At 41.6% G+C, this 14,848-nt stretch overlaps 1 protein-coding gene across 3 annotated transcripts in view; it reads right to left on the bottom strand.

The window, feature by feature from the left end:
- LOC131551073 (uncharacterized) overlaps positions 1-14,848 on the bottom strand; it is a 99,531-nt gene that overhangs the window by 64,865 nt on the left and 19,818 nt on the right. For 2 of the 3 annotated variants that reach the window (XM_058793708.1, XM_058793707.1), the window contains 2 exons: positions 4,406-4,527; positions 1,577-1,855 (listed from right to left, as the gene is read on the bottom strand). In XM_058793708.1, the coding sequence (XP_058649691.1) occupies positions 1,577-1,855; positions 4,406-4,527 (401 nt within the window). Of the gene's footprint in view, positions 1-1,576; positions 1,856-4,405; positions 4,528-14,848 lie in introns of those variants that run through there. The other variant, XM_058793709.1, reaches the window with a different exon arrangement.

Below are 14,848 nucleotides of genomic sequence, written 5' to 3'. Positions count from 1 at the left end.
TAGAATATCATCAAAAAGTTGATTTATTTCACTAATTCCATTCAAAAAGTGAAACTTGTATATTATATTCATTCATTATACACAGGCTGATATATATTTTAAATGTTTATTTCTTTTAATTTTGATGATTAGAGCTTACAGCTCATGAAAGTCAAAAATCAGTATCTCAAAATATTAGAATATTACTTAAGACCAATAAAAAGAAAGGATTTTTAGAAATCTTGGCCAACTGAAAAGTATGAGCATGTACAGCACTCAATACTTAGTTGGGGCTCCTTTTGCCTGAATTACTGCAGCAATGCGGTGCGGCATGGAGTCGATCAGTCTGTGGCACTGCTCAGGTGTTATGAGAGCCCAGTTTGCTCTGATAGTGGCCTTCAGCTCATCTGCATTGTTGGGTCTGGTGTCTCTCATCTTCCTCTTGACAATACCCCATAGATTCTCTATGGGGTTCAGGTCAAGCGAGTTTGCTGGCCAATCAAGCACAGTAACACTATGATCACTGAACCAGCTTTTGGTACCTCTCCTGCTGGAAAATGAAATCAGCATCTCCATAAAGCTTGTCAACAGAAGGAAGCATGAAGTGCTCTAAAATTTCCTGGTAGATGGCTGCGTTGACTGTGGACATCAGAAAACACAGTGGACCAACACCAGCAGATGACATGGCAGCCCAAATCATCACTGACTGTGGAAACTTCACACTGGACTTCAAGCAACATGGATTCTGTGCCTCTCCACTCTTCCTTCAGACTCTGGGACCTTGATTTCCAAATGAAATGTAAAATTTACTTTCATCTGAAAAGAGGACTTTGGACCACTGAGCAACAATCCAGTTCTTTTTCTCCACAGCCCAGGTAAGATGCTTCTGACGTTGTCTCTGGTTCAGAAGTGGCTTGGTAGCCCTTTTCCTGAAGACGTCTGAGCGTGGTGACTCTTGATGCACTGACTCCAGCTTCAGTTCTCTCCTTGTGAAGCTCTCACAAGTGTTTGAATCGGCTTTGCTTGACTATATTCTCAAGCTTGCAGTCATTAGTATTCCCTGTTGCTTGTGCACCTTTTCCTACCCAAATTCTTCCTTCCAGTCAACTTTGCATTTAATATGCTTTGATACAGCACTCTGTAAACAGCCACACCTTTCAGTAATGACCTTCTGTGACTTACCCTCTTTGTGGAGGGTGTCAATGTTCGTCTTCTGGATCATTGCCAAGTCAGCAGTCTTCCCCATTATTGTGGTTCCAAAGAACAAGAGATACGCAGAATTTATACTGTAGGGATGGTCATTTATTCCAACTCAAATGTAAATATTCTAATATTTTGAGATACTGATTTTTGACTTTCATGAGCTGTAAGCTCTAATCATCAAAATTAAAAGAAATAAACATTTGAAATATATCAGTCTGTGTGTAATGAATGAATATAATATACAAGTTTCACTTTTTGAATGGAATTAGTGAAATAAATAAACTTTTTGATGATATTCTAATTATATGACCAGCACCTGTATTTAGAACAGAAAAATTCCAAAAGTCTTTCAGAAAGTACCCTACGTGAGTAAGAACAGTTACAGATAGCTTACCGAATGTGGGCTGGCAAAGTATGGCACTTTATCCCAAGTGGCAATGAGCAGCCATGAGGCAGTGAAGTTCAGATTAGGAAAATACTGGTTTATGTTGTTTGAAGCTGCTAGTAAGAGTCTACCACTGGTGACCTGACGATAAGAGATTGTTCCATTGACTCTGTTGTCCATGTCTGTCCAAAGTGGAGCAATAATGTCTATGTTGAATGTTGACTGCAAATAGCCGGGTGTCGGCTGTGAAAGAGGCTCACCAAATGTCAAATGCCCATTGTTATTAACCTGAAACAGAGGTAATAAAATATTATAAAAAGAGATTTGGGGGGCACAGGGGGACGGAGTTTGAAGTAATCTAGTGAGTCAATGACCCATTCATAAAGAGAGTCACTTGCTTTCTTCCTAAATGAATCAGCTATTTGAACTAATTGATTGAATGAATGATTCGGTGACAAAGACAGTGACTTGCTGCCACCTACTGGCGGTTTCAGTTTCATTTTTAAGGTATAAATTGAGTCATTTAAATTTCTATATTCAAAACTCTATATTTAAAACATTAATATCATAACATTGTTATTATGAGATGCATTAATGCCACCTCTGAGTCTTGTCAAAAATTCTGTAAATATTCCTTAATGCCACATTTGTGCTATTCTGTGCCATGCATAGATTAATTGTTGATGCTGATTTCATTTGACTGGTAACTTATTCTTCCTGATTATATCTTATTATTTTAATTTAATTTATTGTTTAATTAAAATTTTTGGTAAAAATTTACAAATCAATTTTTTGGCACAATAGATGACATACATTTAATAAAGTTAAAGATTAAAAAAAAGGAGTCTTTAAGGAGTCAAATATCAATGGGAAGGTTCATTTCTGTCATTGATCAGAAGGTGTCTGTTCCTATTTTATGTTTTCTTCTTTTTTAAAGTAGGAGCACTAGTGCTCCTGAAAAGAAATGTAAGCGTAGAGTCCTTAAGAATGTAATATTAAAAACTAACTGCAAACGTTTTTGCAAAGTGTAAACTATTAAATATAATCTACAAATCTTACAATACTGTACCAGTAAATAAGTGTTTTGAGAGCTTAGCTAAACAGGCCAGTTAGAGACACTTATGCTTCTCATTTTTTATTAAATCATTCTTTAATTTCACTAATCAATCTTTTAAAAAAAATTTATTTATTTTTTTATTAAACACATGGGTTCATTAATGATGCTTGCATTATAACATGTGCAAATTCACACACAATGTATCTTTAATTTGGCCAGAATTGCAGGTGCTTGTCTTAATATACAAGAAGGTTTAGAGAAAGAAATGTTGTAATTAATTGTTATTATAGATTATAAAGTGTTTTATAATTAAATACATCTGTAAGGTCATCTAAAATTACCATTATTACACCCCATTATTTTTTTTGTTTTCTTTCAACAAATGGATAGTGTATCATCTGTTTCACTTTAAATTCATATCATACAAGGTTTGCAATTATGATTTTGTGACCTGTGTAAAAAGTTAGTTTTATAATAATAATAATAATAAAGTACAAAAATTGTCCGCATTGAGCGCACTCTAAAAAAAAATATCGGTAACACTTTCTATGAAGCCTATATTTATAATACATTATAAGGATATTCTTAAGGCATTATAATGAATGCATAATGCATTATAAAAAACCTTATAATATGTTATATCGTCTTATAAATAATCATAACAACAATTAAGATTGTTTATTTATAACACAATGAACACCATATTAAATCTACTTTTACATTTATAATGGACTATATATCTTGACATTATTTAAGATCTGCATAGTATCTTACTACAGTACATCTTGTAAGTGGTTAGGTGTGTAATGTTATTTGAGTGTTCCCTGTGAGGCTAATATAAATTTTGATGTGAGCTAGTTAATAATTTCAACTGAAAAAAAAAAAAAAATGCAATGTTTATATGTTAGGTTAAATTTTATTTTGATGGTCCTTAAAGGTATTATAACCATACTGCACCCTCTGAGAAAGTTCAGAACTGACGAGTTTATGTCCGTGGATTCACTATCGGCCGAAGTGTAATTCCTATGCGATACCTTGTCCCTAATGAACCGAGTTTTGAAAGTATGGGATATCCAGAATATTCAAATATCTCAATTATTACACAACCGATAGCTGTGGCCAGCTTTTAATTAAAGAACACAAATTAAAAATTAAAGAAGAATCTACAATTGGAGTCAGAATAAATTATTCATGGAGTCAGATTTTTGATTTTAATTATTTAAGATCATTTCTTGCAGAAGCGCCGTATAAGTCTTACACGCAGACAACCTTCGACCAGGCCGCTGGATTTCGCTTTTTGAGCCGGCGGGTGGATCCTTACACCAGTGTGATATTTCACTAAGTTATTTTGAATAAATTTGCAAAGTTATCACAAATTAGGTTTTCGGCTTTTCATTGTGGTGTATGGAGTGAATTCTGAATACTTTCTAAATGCACTGTACATTAACACACAATCTCACACACACACAGTGGTTTCCATGTTTTATGGGGACATTCCATAGATGCAATGTTTTTTATAGGCCTACTGTATTTTCTATCCCCTCACCCAACCCCTAAACCGACCGCTCACACAAAGCTTCCTGACATTTTAGTATTTCAAAAAAGATAATTCTATATGGTTTATAAGCAGTTTTCCTAATGGGGACCAAAAAAAATAAAAAATGTCCCCACAAGGTCAAAATTTACTGGTATTACTATCCTTGTGGGGACATTTGGCCCCCATAATGTAGGGGATACCAGGACACACACATACACAGAATTTATGAAGACAATGCTCTTACATAAGCCTTTTGATAAACATTTCCAAAATATACAAAGGGCTTTTCCAGTAATATTATTGGAGAGCTTCCATCATCTGTAGAGGGACTCCGTATGTCTTCATTTCCAAATGGGTAGAAAAGGTCTGAAATTATGAGAGAGAGAGAGAGAGAGAGAGAGGTATCGTTTTATTAAAACGATAATCAGTTCAAACATTTTTGAAGTATAAAAAAAAAAAAAAAAACTCTACATCAGCCCAAAAAACAACACATTTTCTTCAACAAAACATATCACATTTTTAAGGCACCATATGATTATAAATTATTCTATATTGTTTGTAGTCTTATAAAAGTCAAAATCAAGAGAGAGAGAGAGAGAGAGAGAGAACACCAGAGATCTACAACAGTGAACTTTTCACCCTGGTAGCGCGAGTGAAAAAGCTGTGAATGTGAGATTTTGCTTGCAAATTTTGAGTCATCCACAAGAGGGGGCAATTTAACTAGTCTCCAAAGCTACTCGAGGCCGTTTCATTTCTTCTTTGGTGACAGACTACAGAAGACAGAGTGATTGAGTGCGAGCAAAAACAACTTAAACTAAAACAAAATGGACGGATGGCTTGTGAAAATCATAATATAATATCCCATATATATATATATATATATATATATATATATATAATTTGTATATGTGTATATATATATAATTTGTATATGTATATATTCTTTTCAGACACCAGTTTCTCATTATATTCAAATTGGTTGTCATAGTAACGACACTGATTTGTGGAGATCGAGTTCCACAAGTCTGAATGCATTATTTGTAAATTGACTTAAGATAAACAGTTTGCACAATTTATTATCTGTCATATCATTGTGTTGCCACTAGATGCCTGTATAGCCCTATGTAACAATCCCTAGTAGCTAAGACATTGCACATAATTTACACACAAATCACACACAAATTAATTTTATTACATTTGGATTTGGATACATGTTTAGATGCTATCAATGGCTACTTTTTGTCTTTATCTGTTTTTTGTTCAATTGTTTTGTTGTTGTTGCTTGAAACATTGATTTAAAGTGTCAGATATTGCATTATTATTTCAGTCAAACCTATAAAACCCTTTGTTGCCCCAAACTACATATAAAAGCCTGATCAGTGGCAAATTAATCAATACAGCTACTTAATCCTTTGCTACTCATTAACGTGTGAACTTCTCCTTTAAATAAGGTGACGCTCTGCCCTCTGTGTATGTCGCTTCTTCTCCCATTAAGTGCTGTGTTAGAAGTGAATGAACTGATCAGCATTTCAACACCTCCATAAGGATGTATTAAACTCGACAAAGCAGTTTAATAAAGGATGTATTGATCTTGTGAATTAGCGAATTTTACTATACCATTACTGTTTAATTGGCTGTCAAAGTTTATATGGGAATATTACATGACACGCTTATCCTTTAACAATGCATTGGCGCAAAAACGCACACCTTTTGGACAAATCTCGCAACATGATTCATCAACTGCCACAAATTGGCCTTTGAACTTCGCTTTATTGCATGGCAAAAAAAACAAAAAAACATTACCTTGCCAAAGCACTGACAGAGCCCAATGATCTAATAGCATTGATGAGCGCTCCAAATGCAAGCATGCGACAATCAGGCAGCAATTCAGAGCGCTCTGATCCAATGGCATACAGGCATCGTCAGATTGACAGTACTCTAGTCCAATGATGTTGGGGATCCAGTGGGGGCGGCAATCATATTTCAGGGTGACCATGCCAGTCTTTATCACAACCCTGTTAAAATGTAGTAGTACGTGTGCTCATTGGCGCCCCTTCAGCTGGTGGCGCCCTAGGCAACTGCCTAGCTCGCCTATGCCTTGAAACGGTACGGTTTAAAATGTTTTGTGTTCCCTCGCAAAACTTTTGCGTTCCCTCGCAAAACCTTTGCGTTTTCTTGCACAGATATTTGCGTTGCCTTGCAAAACTTTTGCGTTCTCTCGCAAATATATTTCCCAGCTAACACACGAAGTAACAGTTATGTAATGTATTCATACTTTTTGATAATTTCATGACTTAAAAATAGGCAATGTAACCACGACGTCTTATGCATGTAATTCCATTACCATCCCAATACCAACTACGTACGTCGTCCTAACGTAACATAACCAAGAACGTCCCAGATAGGTACTCTATAGAGCTCCAGAGGTTAACGTCACGCAAATCTAAACGTCACAGAAAATCTAAATTCCGCCACTTTGGCAGGCCATCAGGAGAGCGCTAGAGCGGCCGTAGCATTGGTATCAAGAGTTGTAGAACAATAATTTAAAACCAGACTGTTTTCAACATGGTGGACAGCTGCTGTGCACCAGGATGCCAGAACAGGCAGGGGAAAGCTAGGGTTGCCAACCATCCCGTATTAGCCAGGGCGTCTCGTATATTGGGCTCAATTTATGTGTCCTGTACATGACCTCCCTTGGCCAGTTTCTTGCCCCCTTCACGCAGTATTCGTTAAGTAAATCAGAAAGTCCTAAACATAACTGTTCAAGGAAGGCTGCAGAATCCTCTGCCGGCTCGTCGCTCCTGCTTCACAATATGCGGCGCTCGCACTAATGCCAAATAACGGTTCTAAAATGGTTCACTGCAATAAAATGTGCTAACAAACACAACATTTGGGATTAAACGGGTAAGATTTCATGATATTTATGATGTATACTGTACTCACAGTGACATGCTGGCTACCTACAAGGACAGCTAGGGTCGATTACGTTAGCTAACAACACAGTTGACTTACCCTTCCAGTGACGACATTTTTACAGTCTATGGTTTTAGCCGGCAGACTCCTGAATATTCATCAAAAAATTAGATTGTGCCCATTCGTACCCCTCCAGGCTTTTGTAGGCTTTTAAAGAGTCTCTGCAGTAATGTTAGGAGGGAATTGTTGATGAGGTAGTTGTAGATATCAGGATACTGCAGGTCAGGAAATCTATCCGTTCCTTTATTGATGCACGTTAAAAGCACCCCAGGGGCATATAAGGATCTGTTATGTTTAATCTATTAAGTTTTGCTATGTGCAGGTCTATGTCTTTTGAATTAAAGTGCGCAGTGAACTCTGTTGCCTTGAAACTCATGCTGGCACCATTCATTTCATATTCGCTCCCGGCTGTTCTTGCCTGCCAGCATGGTGGTGTAAACAGGGGCACAGGAAGTGGGGGTGCTGAGGGTGCTGCAGCACCCCCTGTTTTTTTCTGTGGGCAACGGTTTAATTGTTGGGAATATTAAAAAAAAAATTCGGAGTGTCTATTTAAGTACAAATAGCCATGTTGTTGGCAGAGGCTATTTACATTAACTCCACCCACAAACGCATGATTGGGATAGTCAAATTTGCAAAAGACGGTTGTCAATTGTCAGATTCAGTGGCACAGATGATAAAGCGTGCATTAGACTTCTTTTGACACGATCGACCCGGGTTCGAATTTACCTTTTGGCAAACTTTTTTTCTCCCTTTTCAAATTTCAAATCACATCAGAAAAGCTGAACATAAAGTATCGGGTAGGGTTAGGATAGGTGTAGGGAGAGCTTTTGTCCCAATAAGGTGGCATCCCATTTAATAATTTGAAATAAAATTAAAAAATTACACTCAAGTTATTGCATACTATTTTATAATGTATTACAATGCATAGGTGCAGATAATTGCCACTATTTGCAATAAGTAATGTTTTTCTCTAATGTTTTTTGCCACAATTAATCATACCCTTTTATTCAATATTTGCAATAAGTAATTAACAGGATCCTGCTATTTTAACAGAGAATAAATAGAATCTAAAGCTATTTCCACTGTGTAAATAGCATATCGCTAAAGAATACTGCTATTTTCACTTAGTGTAAATGGCCTCTATCGCAACAACCCCTCCACGTACTATTCAATAAAATTCTAGTGCATTTATTCAATTAAATAACAGCAGAGTGAGCGATCTTCCATCCGAAGACTTGTATTGCATTTCAGGGCAAAGCAAAAAAACATTGCCGAACAAAAATATAAAATGCGGTAAACTATTAATTGGTTATTCTACAATTAATTGTACTATAAATTATACTACAAATGGGAAATACTGTAAATTGACAAACTGTTCAGCGCGGTGACGTTTAATGTTTCCGACAGCGCCTAGTCCCATTTAGCAACTTGTTAGCAACCGTCTTTTTTAAGAAACGTAACGGTTAAAAACGGTTATGCCGTAGAATAAAACGTGAAAGTATCTTGAGCTTGTGTGAACCACGGACCTTATTTTAGGGGATTTTACCAAACTCCCATTAAAAAAAAACCATTGATTCTGGGATGATGGAACTGGAAGTGCTAAAATGCTAACTCGCTTCTGGGTTTTTGCCTACAAAGTGACATCATAGTTCCCCCGCTCTATTGGTAATATATTGGTAATTTCATGACTTAAGCCCAATTTATACTTCTGCATCGGACCTACGCCGTAAGCTGTGCGTCGGTTTTCATATATACTTCTGCATCGTCGTCCGACGTGCAGTACACATGCGGACCGCTAGTCCAGTGTCCACGGGCATGTTGCTGGTGTAACCCGCAGTACCACGGCAAAAGCCGAAGAAGCGGCTTGTCGGAGAAGCATTATAGCCGTGACGGTGGCAAATAAATATCAAATCATTAAATTATTATTTAAAACAACAAAAAGGGGACAACAACGGAACAGGAGAAGATGGCATTGTTTCAATCTCCACAGGGACGTGTACCACGGCAGATCAACATTGTTTGTCACGGACAACTACTGATGTATAATGCTGTATAATAAATGACCAATCACAGCGCTTGCGGTCCGCGTAGAATTGACGCGCTGTTAGATTTTTGGAGAGGTGCACGTCAGGTACGGCATAGGTTACGGCGCAGGCCTGTGCCTCTCTGCGGAGGCTACGGCGTAGGTCCAACGCAGAAGTATAAATTGGGCTTAAGGCCAGGGCTGGAAATGGGGGGGGGGGGGGGACGCGGGGGGACGGAGTCCGGGAGTGAATTTCGAGGGGGAACGGCGTTTCATTTCTAACTGATTAGGTTTATTTGGAAATGAACATGATTTCTATATTTTCAAAAGACTACGAAAGCGATCCCAGTTCTGCATATAAACGTAGCGCTGTGTTTATGGTTCGCTGCGCAACGCCGTCTTTTGCAATTTAATACCTGCAGACTGCAGCCAATAGAAATGCTTCTCTACCGCCGCTCGTCCTGCTCCTCACAGCACGGACTGTGAAAGCAGACTGCAGTTGTTGTCATTCATCGTAACAAACAAAGTGTAGAGATGATGTAAATAATATATTCAGTGTGCAGTGTAGAGAGCTTTTTACATTAAAATGGAAGTTTGTGAGATAGCGATGAACGGAGGGTAACAGCTTTTTAATCTTTGCTTTTGAACAAATCTAGTGAGTCAATGATTCAATGACCCATTCATAAAGAGAGTCACTTGCTTTAACTAAATGAGTCAGCCGTTTGAACGAATCGATTGAATGAATGATTCAATGACAAAGACAGTGCCTTGATGCCACCTACTGGCAGTTTCTATTCCATTTTTAAAGTATAAATTGAGTCAATTAATTCATTGAAATTTATATATTTAAAACATTAATCTCATAACATTGTTATTATGAGATGCATTAATGCCACCTCTGAGTCTTCTTAAATTTCTTAAATTCTGTAAATATTCCTTAATGCCACATTTGTGCTCTTCTGTGCCATGCAAAGATGAATTGTTGATGCTGATTTCATTTGACTGGAAACTTATTCTTCCTGATTGTTATGTCACGGTTCATGGGTCTCTGTGCTCATTCCTGGGAGTGTGTGGTGTTGCGTGGTTCTGCCGCTGCTGGCAACCCGTTTCCTAATTAGCGCTTCACCTGCACCCTATTTCACTGCCTATATCTGGGTCGCTCTTTCATGATCCTTTGTCAGTTCGTTTTCTCGCTCACCTTTGTTTGTTCTCCCCTCGGCTTCTAGTGTGTTCTGTGACCTGCTTGGATTTTACCCTCCGCGGCTGGACTTCTGTTCTCGGACCTTTGCTCTACGAGCTAGGACGTCCCTCCGGGATATTTGGATACTGTTGTGGTTTCTACCTTCTGTGTTATCAATAAACTGTTTCCTTCACTCGCTATTGGATCCGAGTCTCTCCTTACGTGACAGAACGAACTGACCAGAAATGGATCCAGCGAGTGCTACGGAGCTAAGAAGCTTTTTCGAGAATAATAACGCAAGAATGACTCAACAGGAGGAACAGATGCTGAGCACTGGCCGCGCCGTTCAGACATTAGTCTCGCAGATTTCCGATTTAACCTCTCAGTTTCAACGTTTTAAAGTGGAGTCTACACAACAGTCCATTGTGCACAATCCACCTGCACTTCCAGATGCATCTAGCACCACCCATTCTGCTGAACCTCGGCTGCCGCCTCCCACTATCTACTCCGGTGAGCCTCATTTGTGCCGTCCTTTTTTGACTAAATGTTCCTTATACTTTTCTCTTCAGCCGTCATCATTTCCCACAGAGGAATCTAAGATAGCGTTCACTATCACGTCGCTTGCTGGACGGGCTGCTCTCTGGGGCACCACGGTCTGGGACAATAAGCACCAGTGTGTTTCCTCGTTCCAGGCGTTCTCGGGGGAACTGAGAAAGGTTTTCGATAGAGCGGCGTCTGGGAGAGAGGCGGCACGGATCTTGGCGGAGTTACGCCAGACTCACCGAACAGTTACAGACTATTCAATTGAGTTTCGCACCTTGGCAGCAGAATGCAGCTGGAATGCCGAGGCCCAATGGGATATGTTTTTGCACGGACTGGCTCCGCACATCCAAAACGAGATTTATGCCCTGGATTTACCCACCTCTTTGGATGGGCTTATTGACTTGGCTATCCGGGTGGATGCCAGGTTGCGACGGCGAAGTCAGCACAGACCTCTTCTCTCGACCTCTGATCGTTTAGATCGCTCTTCATACAATTCGTATGAGACGCCGGACGAAGTCTCGGATTCTGAGCCCATGCAAGTGGGGACGGTCCCGTCTCTCCGGATGAGAGGGAGAGACGTCGTAGTCGCGGATTATGTTTATACTGCGGGAGGCTGGCCATATGGTGGCACAGTGTCCGGTAAAAGCCGGAGTCCGTCGGTAAACAGGAGGTTACTGGCGGGCGGGTTTGCTACGGAAAGACCTCCCACACTGTCACCCATCTTCCGATCAAGGTTCAGTGGGACTCAGACAATTACAGCTGTCAGGCTCTCATTGACTCGGGAGCCGAGGGTAATTTTTTGGATTTTACTTTGGCCCATAAACTTAGAATTCCTGTTTTTGCCCTTAAGAGTCCCATTTCTGTCGTTGCCCTCAGCGGTCAATCATTGTCTCCTGTGACTCACACCACAGGCTTGATAAGACTGGTCACCTCGGCAATCACACGGAGGACATTTGTTTTTCTAACTAATTCTCCTTCTGTCCCCGTAGTCCTCGGTCATCCCTGGTTGACTTTACACAAACCTCACATTAACTGGGGTCTCAATTATGTCCTGTCCTGGAGTGATAAATGTCATGCTTCTTGTCTATTGTCTGCTTGTCCTCCTGTCTCTTGTTCTGTGTTTCAGGGTGAGCATGGGGACCTGTCTAACGTGCCCAGGGAGTATCTCGACCTGAAGGGAGTGTTCAGTAAGTCTCGAGCTGCTTCTCTTCCTCCGCATCGTCCCTATGACTGTGCTATAGACTTATTGCCAGGTGCGTCTCCGCCTAAGGGCAGACTATACTCACTTTCCGCTCCGGAGAGGGAGGCCATGGAGAAATATATTTCTGATTCTCTAGCAGCCAAGATCATTCGCCTCTTCGTCACCGGCGGGGCGGGTTTTTTTCGTGGAAAAGAAAGACGGTTCCCTGCGTCCTTGCATCGACTATCGGGGCTGAACAGCATCACGGTGAAGAATACTTATCCTTTGCCGTTGATGTCTTCTGCCTTCGAGCGCCTGCAGGGTGCGTTGTTTTCACGAAATTGGATCTCCGTAACGCATATCATTTGGTTCGCATGAGAGGGGATGAATGGAAGACCGCTTTTAATACCCCCAGGGGCACTTTGAATATCTTGTTCTTCCGTTCGGTCTTTCTAACGCTCCAGCGATCTTTCAGGCACTTGTCAACGACGTGCTGAGAGATATGCTCGATCAGTTCATTTATGTCTACCTGGATGACATATTGATTTTTTCTCATTCTCTCCAGGAACACATTCAGCACGTCAGGCAAGTGCTTCAGAGGCTGTTAGAGAATGGGCTTTATGTCAAGGCGGAGAAATGCGTTTTCCATGCACAGTCTGTCCCCTTTTTAGGGTACATCGTGTCGGCCGAGGGAATGCGCATGGATCCCGACAAAGTTAAGGCTGTGGTGGATTGGCCAATCCCAGATTCTCGTAAGGCCCTGCAGAGGTTTCTGGGTTTTGCCAATTTTTACCGGCGTTTTATTCGCAATTTCAGCCAGCTAGCTTCTCCTCTGACCGCCTTAACCTCCATCAAAACTGCGTTCAGGTGGTCCAACGCAGCCGAGGCTGCGTTCACCAAACTAAAGGGCTGCTTCGTTTCAGCCCCCATTCTCGCCGCCCTGATCCATCACGTCAGTTTGTGGTGGAGGTTGACGCTTCAGAGGAGGGAGTTGGTGCGGTCTTGTCCCAGCGCTCTTCCTCGGATGACAGGGTGCATCCTTGCGCGTTTTTGTCTCACCGCTTATCTCCCGCCGAACGCAACTACGATATTGGTAATAGGGAGCTGCTGGCAGTCAAGCTCGCCTTGGAGGAGTGGCGTCATTGGTTGGAAGGTTCGGGGGTTCCTTTCATTGTCTGGACCGACCATAAGAATTTGGAATACATCAAATCCGCCAAAAGGTTAAACTCCAGACAGGCTCGGTGGGCTTTATTTTTCGGTCGTTTCGATTTTTCTATTTCTTACCGTCCGGGATCTAAGAACATCAAGCCTGATGCGTTATCCGTGTTTTTGACCATTCCGGCGCCCGTCGTCTCGAGCCCATTTTACCACAGAAAGTGGTCGTCTCTGTGGTGTCTTGGGAGATCGAATCGAAGGTTCGCACGGCCTCCGAAGGGTAACGCCTCCGCCCGGATGCCCACCGGTCGCTTTGTTTGTGCCTGAGAGTTTACGGTCGGACGTCATTCGATGGGGTCATTCTTCCAAGTTGGCTTGTCATCCTGGGGTGAGTCGTTCTACGTTTCTTATTAAACAACGATTCTGGTGGCCATCTATGGCTCGTGACATACGACTTTTTGTCTTGGCTTGCTCTGTCTGTGCTGTTTCTAAGACTTCCAATCGACCCTCGGCGGGACTCCTCCAGCCGCTGTTAGTTCCTTCGAGACCCTGGTCCCATATCTCGCTAGATTTCGTTACGGGTCTTCCATCCTCGCAGGGCAACACGGTGGTTTTGACCGTGGTGGACCGGTTCTCGAAGGCAACTCATTTTATCCCTCTGCCCAAACTGCCTTCTGCCAGAGAAACAGCGGTTGCTGTCATTGACCACGTTTTTCGCATTCATGGCCTCCCGACGGACGTGGTCTCTGACAGGGGGCCTCAGTTTATTTCCAAATTTTGGAAAGAGTTTTGTCACTTATTAGGCGACTGTTAGTCTTTCGTCTGGATATCATCCTCAGAGTAATGGCCAGACGGAAAGAGCAAATCAAGATTTAGAACGCATGTTACGATGTTTGGTTTCTCAGAATCCGTCCTCCTGGAGCCAGCAGCTCTCATGGGTTGAGTACGCTCATAACTCTTTACCGGTATCGGCTACGGGCCTATCTCCGTTTGAGGGTAGTTTAGGGTACCAGCCACCTGTTTTTCCCTGTACTGAATCTGAAGTCGCGGTCCCCTCCGCTCACGCCTTTGTTCAGAGGTGTCGTCGCACCTGGAGCAGAGCCAGACAGACTCTCCTCCGGTGGGAGCGCGCACCAAGGCCCAAGCCGATCGCCACCGGTCTAAGCCTCCCGCTCACGCCGTTGGTCAAAAGGTGTGGCTTTCATCTAAGAACATTCCTCTTCGCACCGTTTGTAATAAACTTGCTCCCAAATTCATTGGCCCGTTTACGGTCACCAAGATCATTAGTCCGGTGGCAGTCCGCCTCAAACTTCCTCCTGCGTACAGGAGAGTTCATTCCGTCTTTCATGTTTCTAAATTAAAGCCCGTATTTCATTCTGCTATTAACCCGCCTGTCCCGGTTCCCCACCGCGCGTCTCGTAGATGGGGAACCTGTTTATTTGGTGAAACGTATTCTGGACTCGAGACGGAGGGGTCGAGGATTTCAGTACTTGGTGGACTGGGAGGGTTACGGTCCAGAGGAGAGGAGTTGGGTGCCTGCGAGACATACTGGATCACTCTCTTATCGATGATTACAATCGCCAGGCAGGCGCTTCTGGGAGCGCCGAGAGGCGCTCTTAGGAGGAGGGGTACT

This window comes from Onychostoma macrolepis, chromosome 12 (assembly GCF_012432095.1).
Source record: "Onychostoma macrolepis isolate SWU-2019 chromosome 12, ASM1243209v1, whole genome shotgun sequence".
Classification (NCBI taxonomy): domain Eukaryota; kingdom Metazoa; phylum Chordata; class Actinopteri; order Cypriniformes; family Cyprinidae; genus Onychostoma; species Onychostoma macrolepis.
Note: the sequence above shows the minus strand (reverse complement) of the source record. Positions and strands in the feature narration are given on the sequence as shown.